At 38.9% G+C, this 12,891-nt stretch overlaps 1 protein-coding gene across 1 annotated transcript in view; it reads right to left on the reverse strand.

Annotated features, from left to right (window-relative positions):
- The window catches only part of LRP6 (LDL receptor related protein 6), a 134,851-nt gene that overhangs the window by 35,817 nt on the left and 86,143 nt on the right, over positions 1–12,891 (reverse strand). The window contains exon 8 of the mRNA XM_086758108.1: positions 365–581. Coding sequence (XP_086614234.1) covers positions 365–581 — 217 coding nt within the window. The remainder of the gene's footprint in view (positions 1–364; positions 582–12,891) is intronic.

Here is a 12,891-nt window from a genome sequence, read left to right on the forward strand (position 1 = left end):
GCTAATCTAATGGCTGGCTGTTACAAAGAGAAGTTCTAATTTTCCATAATCTTTCTTCTCCCCTTACTGGATCCAGAGTTGTTCAGACCTATGAGTCACTCCAATTCCCACAGAAGAGGAAAATTACCCATTTTGGGGGGTGTCTGGTTGTTTTCCAGCTTCATAGTCTTCCAAGTCAGAGAACTGAAAGCACCTCCCAAAACACCTACTGGATTCCATCAAACTGCAGCCTGCAGTTATTGTGGAATAAAACTGGATTCTGCCCATTTCTAAAAAAGTGATCTGGTATAAAGTGATATCTGCAGAAAAGCACTGCTGAAATTTTCTGTTTCATTTCACTTGTCTGATTAGCAGTCTCACTCACCAATTATCTGGTGGACGTTTGTAGCTTTCAGGCCCATTAGATCAGGCAATTGATCTATAATGATCTCTCTTTCTGCTGTACGCTTATGTACGCGTTCAATACTGCGTCTTTGCCAATCTGTCCAATAAACATAGTCTCCCAACAACGTGAATCCAAAGATATGAGGCAGCTTGTCCTCCACCAGAACTCTTCTCCCAGTTCCATCAGCATTCATGACCTACGGATACATAGAAACACAAACTTTTTATGTATACAGAATAATTCTGTCACTATTTATCAGAGGTTCATTAACTAGCTGCTGCACACTTAGACTTCAAATTAAAAAATAATCTCCTAACCATTAAAATGCTATCAATGTTACACAGCAGTCTAATAAAAAAAGACTATTTCAACAGGTAGTTATTTTAAAAGCCACAGAGGATCTCTTATGTCTAAGGCTAATCTCATAAGCAGATAATAAAGTGAAATTATGACATAACATTCCTTATATTTACTTCAGGAACTAATATTATGTGTGCCTGTTAAACATTGACTCTCTCTCTTGTATCTGACTTATGCCTCTTGGTTTAGTTCTAAATGGGAGGCACTGTGTTTTACATGAATGAAAACAAGCTTACAATGTCAAGGAGTCCCGGCTCAGCATCTTGTAGTCCACAGGCCCTCCCAAGTGAGCTTTGCCCAGGTTACAGATAGCAGTAAGAGGAGGCCCCACATAAATACTGGGAGGCAAATTGCCAAGAAGATCTACAGAATATGTTTACATTCCCAAGTCTGAATAGACAATCAGTTTTATATTCTTCAAAATTAAGTTCAGTATTTTTGTACTAGAAGAAACAGTAATAGTCTGTAAATAATTGCATGCTTTTGATGAAGATACTTGAATTTTCTGTGTCATTTTTCTCTACTGCTAAAAAGAAGTAATACCTCATTTCCTCAAAGAGGCACTGAAAGGATCAATTAAACATATGTATGCATGTTCAAGTGATCAAGTACCTTACAAATGCCAAGTAAAATGATTCAGCACTGCAATTTTATAGAAAAGTTCCTTCTGAAATATTTAAGCTTGTTTCAAGTTTACAGTTTAAGTTTACAGCATGTACACTACTCTTCCAAAAAAAAAAAAAGGAAAGAAAAACAATAAAAGAAAAAAAAACCCACCTTAATATAAAAACTTCCCAAAACAATGCGATTCACAAAATTCAAGGTAGCATACTAATCCCCATAACATTAAAACATCCTTCCCACTACCCAAGGATGTTCCAAGTTAACGACTCGAAAAAAGGTGACTTACTAAATCATTATTTTCAAATCTCTCTCACTTGTCTTGTGAAATTAAGATAGCCATAGACAAGCCTGTTTGATTTCCCATTCTTCCCATGGCTCAAACCCAAAGACTTGTGCAATGACAACCTTCAGGATCACTTGGTTTAATAATTCTGGCTAGATGGGGATGTTTTGTGGTCAGAATAATTTCCTAGCGTATGGGGAATGAGAAAGCTAGACTGGAGCAACTCCTACCTTTTGCTTACCCAAGCACAGATGGGGAGGAAGGAAAGGAACAGAGAAACAGAACTGAAACCCATACCTTTCTCAGCATACAGTACAACGTGCACATTAAGAAAATAATTTTAAGTTTGCTAAAAAGTGGAAGAAAATGTTATAATCTTCACAATTCAATTTCTCCTTAAAACCATCCCGTCATAGACTTCCTGACATTACTGCACTTGCCCTCAATACGTTAGAACGGGAATTGAATCTTCATGTGCACACTTCCTTCAGAAAAACGAAAGGGGCTCTGCACAGTTGCTAGTTTGTAGGAATATGCTCCAGATTTACTTTTTTTTTTTTTTTAAAAAGCTCATAATTACTCTGTGGAATTAGCTTACTAAAAAATTCTCAGTCTAGTAGCGTATACCGTACACTTCTACAAACGCACTAACGCACAGCCACGATAAAAATAAGTTGAGCATTGCTTGGTGAAATGTTTTTTTTTTTCCCCCTGCATTCTCACTAAGATCCTTTAGAAAGTGAAGTGCATTACTTGCAGCTGCACTTTGCATTACAGTGCATTTACCATCCTAAAGCTGCAACTTATGTCCTTTACACTGATAACCAAGTCCAAACATAGCTTTTCCTATCACAGATTGTTTAGCTGGGCTCAGAGCCCAGCATAGTTGCCTAATTTCTGGACTTCCTTTTGAGAACAAGCCCTACTATTCCACTTATTCTACTTCAGAAAATTTCAGCAACTGCTGGCTCTCTCGATTCCTAGCAGTATGCCTCCTAGACTCTATTTTGCTAAATGAGGTTGCTAAACAACAGAATAATACTTAACTTTAGAACTATGGACACAGATTTAACATCTGTATAATAAACTCTGAGTTATAGTCAAGCCCAACATTCCTTCAAGAAACCATTACCACTACCAAGCAAAACCGGTCATCCTCTTTTGCCTACCGCCCCTTTTTTAACCATAACACAGTCATCTTACATTTCTGTGATGACTTGTTTCCCCCTCCCCCTTAAACTAGAAAGATGAGTCATTTGCTGGGAACTAATTAATATAAGGCAATTAGTGCTTACTAAGCAGACCAAACGGATATACAGAATGGACGGATGTTGCAAAGTGAATCGGCTAAAACCACTCAGTAACAGCCACTAAGATATCACTATCACAAAGCAGTATCTTTAGATACTATGCCTTGTGCTTATAAAAGAAAGAAACTTCTATATTTAAGGGGTGCCTAACTACTGGCAAAGAGAATTAGTTTGAAGGTACATGGTGTGAGATGAAGTTTCTTTGGCAAACTTTAAAAGAGGAGCTGTACAAATAAGCGTCGTCTTAGACTGAAAAAAAGTCAGGAAAAGAGAAGGAAGGACTCAAGGATTAAGTAATTGCTTCCAATCAATTTTTGTTTTGCCACATACAGGTTATTTTGAAAGACAACTTCATGTCACACAGACAAAACAGGCCCCTATGTGAAAGTACTTACACATACCTGCTACCATACTCCCACTGCAATCTTACCTGAGCACATCTGTGCAATATTACTTAATATAAACTGCCCATTAGCAGCTGTGTACCACCATATGAATAGTCCCATGGCACCACGTTGTCTGTACTCGCTTTGGCTGCATTTTAAGAGACTTGAATAGAATTTCATTAGTAGTCTACAGAACCAAACAGTCTCATGTAAGGCAGAAGGAAAGTAACAACGTACCCCTTGCCTTGGGATAATACATATAATAAGCACAAGGAAAAAGAAACAATCACTGATCAATCAATTTCAAAGGATTTCAGCACCATCTTTTCACATACTGAAATTCAGGTGACAACCGAGCCCCAGCCAATACTGCTTTATGGATTCATTCCCCTTCTCCAGCCCCAGACGAATCAGCTCATCACAGTGAAGCCTGCCCCCACAGAACCCCCCATACGAGAAACCCACCTTCTGCTGCTATGAGGCAGCGTCTCCAGCAGTTTATATTGCTTTAACCACAATGTGGTGTGGGTTTCACATTCTGAGGCCATTCTGAATACTGCAAACCACAGTGAGAATACAGCCTACAACAGGAAACAGATGTGGTGCAACCACAAACACTACCTTTACTGAAAGAGCAAGTAGTTCCACGAAAAAAAAAGAAAATTAAGTACAAAATGTAAATGGTCTCAGAAAAAATACCAGATATCTTGCCTGTAGGATAAGAGCTTTGCTTATCCTAGAGGAATAATGAATGCAAACCTATGGCCTTGTGAAAATACAGCTTATTCAAAATAAATGAACTAATGGTGAAAATGTGGTTGTATTTTAAGATGCTGTAGTTAACGGTTAACAGGAACAATAAAAAAACCAAACTGAAGTATCACTTCGATTTTAAAATTACAGACTAGATTGCACAGTGAGTGATACATTCTAAGGGTAATTCTTGCTGTCAGATACCCTGTATTCAACTTGCTCTTGAATACCATATACTATAACTGTGATAAACAGACTACATCCTATGTCCAGCCACATCTTGAAAACTTGCAGTGTTGGGGACTCCACCACATCCCTCAGGAGGTTAGTCCAATTAATGACTGCCCTCATTGTAAAATGCTTTTTTCTTATATTGAGATGAAACCTCTCCCAGTGCAACTTGTACCTGTTGCCCCTGTCTTCTCCATGTGGCTCCTTCTGAAGGGAGACCCTCCGTTCTCCTCGTAGTTGCCCTTTAAATATGAGAAAACTGTGATGAGGTCCACTCTGAGCCTTTTCTTCTACAGGGAGAAAAGACCTAAATCCTTCAGTCTTTCCTTAGAAGGCAGGTTCTCCTTCCCTTTGATCATCTTTGTTGATATGAAGGCCCCATATTGAACAGCATGGGGCCAGGTACTGATGTCTTGGGAACCCCACTTGTGACAGGCTGCCAGCCTGAGTAAAAACCACTGATCACCATGCTCTGAGTGTGGCCTTTGAGTCAATTTCCTGCCTATCTCACTGACCACCCATCCAGTCTCTATCTTCCCAGTTTGTCTAGGAGAAGGCTGTGGGAAACAGCATCAAATGCTTTGCTGAAGTCCAGATAAACAACATCCACTGCTCTACCCAGGTTGACAGAAAATGTTATCTTGTTGTAGAAGGTCATCAGGTTGGTCATGTGTGATTGGTAAATCCATATTGGCTTTTCCTGATCATCTGCTTCATCTGGCTTGTGACATATCTAGGATTACTTGAGGTACTGGAAGACCGCTATAAGGTCTCCCCGGAGACCTTATATAGGCTGGGCGGAGAATGGATTGAGGAGAGGGACTTGGGAGTGATTGCGGACAAGAAGCTCAACACGAGCCGGCAATGTGCTCTTGCAGCCCAGAAGGCCAACCGCATCCTGGGCTGCATCAAGAGGAGTGGGGCCAGCAGGTCGAGGGAGGTGATTCTGCCCCTCTACTCTGCCCTGGTGAGACCCCACCTGGAGTACTGTGTCCAGTTCTGGAGCCCCCAACATAGGAAGGACATGGACCAGTTGGAGAAGGTCCAGAGGAGGGCCACCAAGATGATCAGAGGGCTGGAGCACCTCTCCTATGAGGAGAGGCTGAGAGAGTTGGGGCTGTTCAGCCTGGAGAAGAGGAGGCTCCGGGGAGACCTGATAGCAGTCTTCCAGTACCTCAACGGCGCTTACAAGGAAGATGGGGAGAGACTGTTCAGTAGGGCCTCTTGCGACAGGACTAGAGGTAATCGTTTTAAAATAGAGGGGGGTAGATTTAGATTAGAAATTAGGAAAAAATTTTTTTACAATGAGGGTTGTAGAACACTGGAACAGGTTGCCCAGAGAGGTGGTGGATGCCCCATCCCTGGAAACATTCAAGGCCAGGCTGGATGAGGCTCTGAGCAACCTGATCTAATCAGGCAGGGGGGCTGGACTAGATGACCTTCGAAGGTCCCTTCCAACCCTAACCATTCTATAAATCTATGAATTAACACATAGAGCTGCTGGTTTATGGTAGATATAAGAGAGAAAAAAGGGACATCTTGTCTAAATTTCCAATTTTATTAGTCTTCCTCTCTAAAAAAAACCTCCTGATCACCTACACCTTCATTGGCAGACCAATCGAAACTTTAAACTTGAGACAATTATTCTGTCAGTGTCATTAACTTACTGTTGACAGTATTTTCCCTCAATTCCAAAATATTAAGGAATGTTTTAGATATGAAACGGGAAGCCATCTCTTTATTGCATTGAAATCCTGAGAAATCAGCAGAAGGGATACCTGGAACCCTTTATATTTGCTTCAGAAACCAAATGCCTCCAGCCAACTCTAAAATTTCTTACTGTTAATTGTTTTATAATAGCCATTACCAATTTCTAATTTAACAGTTCCCCAGCCCCCTCATTTTCCTTTTGAGCTTTAATCATTTTTCCAAAGAATTCAAAATATATTTTTTCCAGAGCATGGATAATATTCCTAATAGGACTGCAGTGAAGATAAATATGTAAAAACAGAAAAGAGATTAACTTCATAAATAGCCCTTTCTATCATGCTGGAGACACTGTTATAATCTCATTTCTTTCACAATAGGACAACTTCCCTAGCTCGCTGATCAATCAATGCCAACAACAGAACTGTTTTTTCATTGACGGAATTTAACTTTGGAAACAATTGGTTGGGTTTTCAATGAAATGGCTCAAGTCAGGTGTAGTGACAAGCAGGTAGGGAAAGGAGCTTAGAACCATTGTGACAACCAAATATGACATCTCCTTGGCAATCTCACACAAAACAAAAAACTCCAGCATTTGTAAAGAACAGGCTAAAACAAAAAACTGAGCTGAAATTCTGAACAGGATGAGAAGAGAGGTTTTTCAGAGGAAAAAAAAAGAGTCTCCTCTGAGAAGATTCAGTGGTAAAAGTAGATGAATAAAGAAGCTGGGCTATGGAAATTAATTTTGGTACATTAATACATAAAGTAGAGTGGCAACAGTCAGTGTTTTCTTCTACATGGGCATAGGCTATAGGAGTACAAGAGAAGCTCAGTACTGTGATTGTGTTACCTACCATTTGTTAACTGAGTCCCATGAGCAATCACACACACACTTCTCAGGAAGCAAAGGAGACTGGCCAAGACCAACCTGAACACCTACAGCAGTTTAAACGACAGTTTTACAAGATCGAGTTTGGCAACACAACTTCTAACGCTCTTGCACATAAGCAAAAGCCTCTGTTGTCTCCTCTTCCTTCCCAAGGTACGCTCTTTCAGTACCTTGCCCCAGGAACTTCTTATTTTTAATTTGCTCTCTACCTAACTTCCAGACTCCTCCATAAGCAACTATAATTTATTTTTTTTTTTTAGAAGGAAAAAATATGGAACGTTTTCAGCTGTTTTGGCAAGTCTAAGTGGTTCAGGAAACAGCCCAATGTGTGACTCAGCCAGTGCAAAGCTGGAGCAGGGTTTGGGACAGTTTCCACTTATGGTGGCAGTAAGCTATTAAGTTGATGCAACTGCTCCCTTCACTAAATCACTTCAATTCCAAGGGTCTTTGCATGTTGAAAAGCTTGTTTTTCTACCATATGTATCTATCTGCCTAATAAAAGGTATTAACTTTCTTATAATCCTTTTCTCATAGACCTTTGCAAAGTTACATCATCATGAATAGTATCAGAAAAAAAAAAAGTTTAAGTTAGGACTGTGTGAAGAGAGCTGTATAATTATTGAGCTGAATAATTATTGAGAGGGATCACAAGGTCATATAAATGCTTCTGAAGAAGCCCAAGTCCAAGATCTGTACAATCCTTTTGTACAGTAATGCAACTAAGCTTGGGAGAAGAAAAAAAAAAAAAAAAAAGTCAGAGTATTGGAGAGTAAGGGATAATAGCAGACTGACAAACAGAACTCAGCTGAATCAGAAATGCAGAAGATAACTCAGTATCTCTTCACATCACTCCCCAGCTTGCTTTCAAATATTATTTTACATTATGTCAGACTCAGTGAGGTCAGACAATAGCTCTAGTTGTTTTAGTTTGAGGGATTTTTGTGTTTTTCCCTTAGGTAACCGATACCAACTGCCAGTAGAGGCTTGTTACTTTCTAGATGAGACAACAGTGTAAACTAAAATACAATTTCCTAACTCCAATGGGAAAAATCTAGGAAGATTGTATGACACATAAGTGGGATCCAAATGTTGTTCTTCAGTCGGCTCCATGCTGGGCCGCTATCACTAACAAAACAGGACTGCTCATCTGCTAGCAAAGCTTGCAAGAAACGTCTCTGAGTTTCCAATGGGGTAAGCCTCAGTCAAGCTGCACAGGTGTAAGCAACAAGGAAGTCTGAGAATGGTAAACTTTTACTATTAATGATAACATTCAAAAAGGTTATAGAAAATAGCGCAACTTTCTGCTCAAATGCGTCTGGAATGCAGGCATCTGCCTCTGACACGGCCTCTCCAGGCTCTCCTTAGAGTTAACAGAAAATAATAGGTGTTTTTAGAGTAGAACTTATCCAATCTATTCTAAACATTTACTTTAGGGTAAAGCAAGGCATCCTGCAGAAGTGCTGATTTCTAACACTTTCTATAAAGGCAACATAAGGCAACTTACTGAACTAAAGGTTTCTATGTCTCATTAGATGAAAACCACCCACTGATTTCACGGAGAAACGCGGATCTATGGCACAAGAGCCGTTTTAAAACTGAATATTCAAGTCTTCTGTAATATCACATAACTTTTAGGGCAGCAATTTAACTTCTTAGAAAAATACCATGCTTGCTACCAGGATCACAAGAGTCAGGTTAGTCTTGAACAAGAGTTCTGGCTGTATCTAATCTAAACCCATCCCTCAGTATCCTTGTTCTGTTGCAAGGTGCTGGGAACCTCTCCCTGTTCCATTAAGGATGACAACCTGTTGATAGCAGATTCCCCAGGACTTCTCTGAGAACTCGTCCGCACAAATGGTTTGTAATGTGTCTCAATAAACAAATTTTTCACATTTCAGTTTTATTTGGATAGTCTCAATTTATCAAAGGCAATAAAAACTTGACTTTTTAATGTTCCTAAATTGCTACTGGCATGGACTTTTTAAATATGTTTCTTCTTTTCTACTAAAACACTTTGAACAGCTGCAAAAGGTACATGCCTAAGTGAGAATTCTGTAGCACCATGCTCAAAAGCCAAAGCAAAAAAGGAATTTAGCTTTAAAAACAAAACAAAACAAACACACTTACAATGCCAGGAGGTCCTTGCTCAGCATTTTGGGTGCACAGATAAGAGGCCACTCAAATTCTTGTATCCAGCTCTTTGACAGTCAGGAGACTTTACTAATATGTGGTCTATGGCTGTCATTTGTTTGCTCTGTAATATAGCTTTCCTATCTTGGTCTGCATTATGACATTTAATTCTTCTCTAAGATCATTCAGAAATTAAAAGGAAACCTCCCAAATGGAAATTATACAAAGTGTAATTTTTTTTTTAATAAGCCCTTACTCTACTACTTATTTCAAAAAAAAAAAAAAATCTGTATTTTTTCTTAATGCAGGCCTACCAAGCATTAAGAAATAGCTGCAAATTCTCTAACAAAGTCATCTTTAAATTTCTGAAACTGAAATGGAAGACAGGAATCTGCCCCTACCCTCTGCAGCACATATTTCTTGTTCTTTGCTGAATGAAGTTCTCAAGTGTCACAACTATCCAAATGAGGTGGATAATGAATTGTGCCCAAAATTTCACAGTAAAGCGACTTCAAATATTTGTTTCAACTACCTTACTTCTTATACCTGCAAAAGCTTAATGGAAGTACACAAAAGCAGCTGTGTTGAACAGCTAGGAATTCAATGGTTTCTGCATCTCAATTTCCAACTAAGGTGGATGAGGTAGGATCAGTAATCAGGCTTACAAGTCATCAGCGTCTCACAATACAAAAACTAATGCTATGAGACAAAATTTTTCAGCTGGAAAATAAAAAGTGAATGCTTAGAAAACAAAATTTCCTTATTTGGGTGGCGGTAAAATTGAGGGAGTTGTCATCAGAGGAAAATGTAGCCCTGCAATTTCAGGATTAGAATATGAATTAGAGCATTCTCTAGATGCCAAGCTATTAGCTCCTGGGTCAAAGACAAAAAGGTCCTCTCTGTTAAGATTTTTGTGCTCAAAAAGTCTTAGCAGCATCCGCTTTCTGTTGTCTGACAAGGCTGGGTTTTGAAGACTTGTGTGTACTTATGCTGAAAAACAGCAGGATATAAGACTTTCCATATTAATCATGAGGATTACAGACAGTAATGCCAGGCACGGCTAATAGATTTGGGAATGCAGAAACACTTCAAGTTAGAGCTGCACTCAAAAATCACTAGATAATGGTTGGATCTGTATAGGAGGCAGAGTCCTTTATTTAAAATCACCACTAGTAGGTGTGAGTGGGTGTCATCTCTGGCTCTGAGAATGGAGAACAGGAAGGAAGATGAATAAAGAAAAATGAAGCAAAGACTGAAAAATTGTGAAAAATCAGCAATATCATCATTGTTTCCTCTTAACGCACACATCCACGCGTCCACGTAGCCATTTATAATTGCTTTATCAATACGAGCTTTGCTGACCATTTTAAATCCAACCTATGCCTTAAAACAGGTAGCGTACGTGCTCAGAAGACAAATGTTCACTTGAGCAGGGAAACATAAGACCAATTCAACAGAGCAGATCATACATTTTTAACCTCATAGCACGGCAGGAAAATGCTTTAAACCTGTAGCAAGTCAATGAGAAATCTTCCCTACTGGTAAGCACAATAGCAGCCATCCATTTCAATAGAAGTTTATCAGCAGTGAAACCTGACCGAGATAAATGACGAAGCTGTTGAGCCACAGCCTGCTTCTGCCTGCTGCAGGCTGCCAGATAAAATGGGAACAAAAGCTCCCTGCTGTACCCCCTACCAGTCTCCATTAACCCCTGCTGATGCTTTATTATCGTCTGGGGGCTCCAGAACAGCATAGCATGAATCACTGTGTACAAAATAAATAATAAAAGCTCATACGTAGCACAAACAAACCAGAAACATAGCTTGCAAGAAACATTCGTTTTGGTAGTGCTGCAATTAAATAATGGTTCTGAGGAATTCCACGTACCAGAAAAGAAGAAGAAAAAAAAAAAAAGAAAAAGAAAAAAGCACAAGGTATGTAAAATCATGTATGAAAAACTACATAAAGGCAATAGAGTGCAAGTAAACAAACGTGTTTCCCCTGCTTTTACACCCCCCACCCCAAATATATACACACACATACAAGCAAAGCCAGGACCAGGCATATATTCTGATGTCTTCATATTCAGTTCCAAGTTTCATCTTTTGATCCTGTCACAAATATCCTCTTTGTTGCACCTCCTCCAGCATCCTTTCTCCAAACATAAGTTTAATACGTTTACTGAAGGTCAATGCATCTTCTACTAAATTGATATAAAAAAATGGATGGGAAAGGCAGGGAAAGTGTTACAAATCTCCTCAGGATTCATGGTTGCCATAGGAGAGAAAGGGAGTAGGAGGAAAAAGGAAGACTTGAACTATTAGTAATATTATAGTTATCAAAGATTCAGATAATGTCATGGCAGCCTGAGATTTCTGTAGCCTACCATAGCAAAGTCAATCTCATAAAAGATTACAGAGAGTCCACACAAGTTCATAGGGAAAATTCACTAAGACTCATCAGTAAAGAAAAGCACCACAACATTTGCGTTACTTAGCACACTGAGGGGGGAGAAACCTTCTTAAGAGTGAACTGTTCTCTTGCATGAACACTCACTCCCTCTTCATCCTATAGAGCTGTTCCATGCTTTACTAATTACAGAAGCTGTACTGAACTCACACTCTGATCTATCACTATCAGAGGTCATTGATTTTCAACCCATTTCTGCCCCTCTGAAGTGCAGTTTGCAAGCAGCAATATTACATCTAAGGAAGGACATGAAGTTTTTCCTAAAGCTAATGCAACAAGCTAACAGAATAAAGACTCCCTAAGAAGCCTTCAAGGAATAAAATGGCCTCAACACAGGAAGAAATATGTATGGGTTCAACCCAGAAGTCCACCCATCCCAGCATCCTGTCTCAGAATAATCAAAACTTACGCTTACAGAACAGCATAATAAAGCAAATAAATACTGAAATTTTCAGTAAGTTTTTTTCATTCTAAAGCAATTTACAGTTCAGAAGGCAATTTCTATTTTCTAGTAAACTGCAGCAGAATTCCCTTCCACAGACTTACCCTGTCTTCCCAGTAACACATGTAAGCTTTCAACATCCACAACCATTTCCACAAGTTACCACACACTGAAAAACCATCTGCTTTTGTTTGTTCTGCACCCATCATCTGCCAGTATCATTTAGGAATGCCAATTTATTTTATCAAAAAAGGTGTGTGGGGAAGTCCTGGTCACCTTATACATAACTTTCTTGATTTTATAGATGTCTGTCACATACCTAAATTAACGCCTTCTGTAATAATAATAATAATAATAATAATAATAATAATAATAATAATAATAATAATAATAATAATAATAATAATAATAATAATAATAATAACCCAAACAAACAAACAAAACCCCAAATAAAACTAAAATCCAAAACCACCAAAGAAACACTGTGGGAGAATTTCTTCTCTGTTGCTTTAAAGGTTTTAGCCAGGCTTTTTCAAGATTTTCTGCACATTGTTAAGAGTTAACAAATGTTAACTTCTTATAAAGAGTAGCAGCAGAAAAATCGTAACTCCAACACTTCGAGCCTCATAGGAAAAAAAATAACTAGTAATGCTGAAACCTTAAGATGATAAATCCTCTCCAATGCCCCGCACAGATGTTACATGACAATCTGGAACAAACTCATTCTGCTGGCTCACATTGGTTTAAAAACAATGAAATGGAAATTGTTCCAGCAACTTTGTGCCAGATCAGATATCTTCTGTCCTGCCACAGACATTGTTATGTTGGCATAAACATCATATCATGTGTTCTAGCCAGTTTGACAGAATTGCAGCAGTGAGCTCATGCCTGATCTAGATGAAAATTTATCTTAAAAACGGAT

This window comes from Chlamydotis macqueenii, chromosome 1, assembly GCF_036417535.1.
Source record: "Chlamydotis macqueenii isolate bChlMac1 chromosome 1, bChlMac1.mat, whole genome shotgun sequence".
NCBI classification, from domain to species: Eukaryota; Metazoa; Chordata; class Aves; order Otidiformes; family Otididae; genus Chlamydotis; species Chlamydotis macqueenii.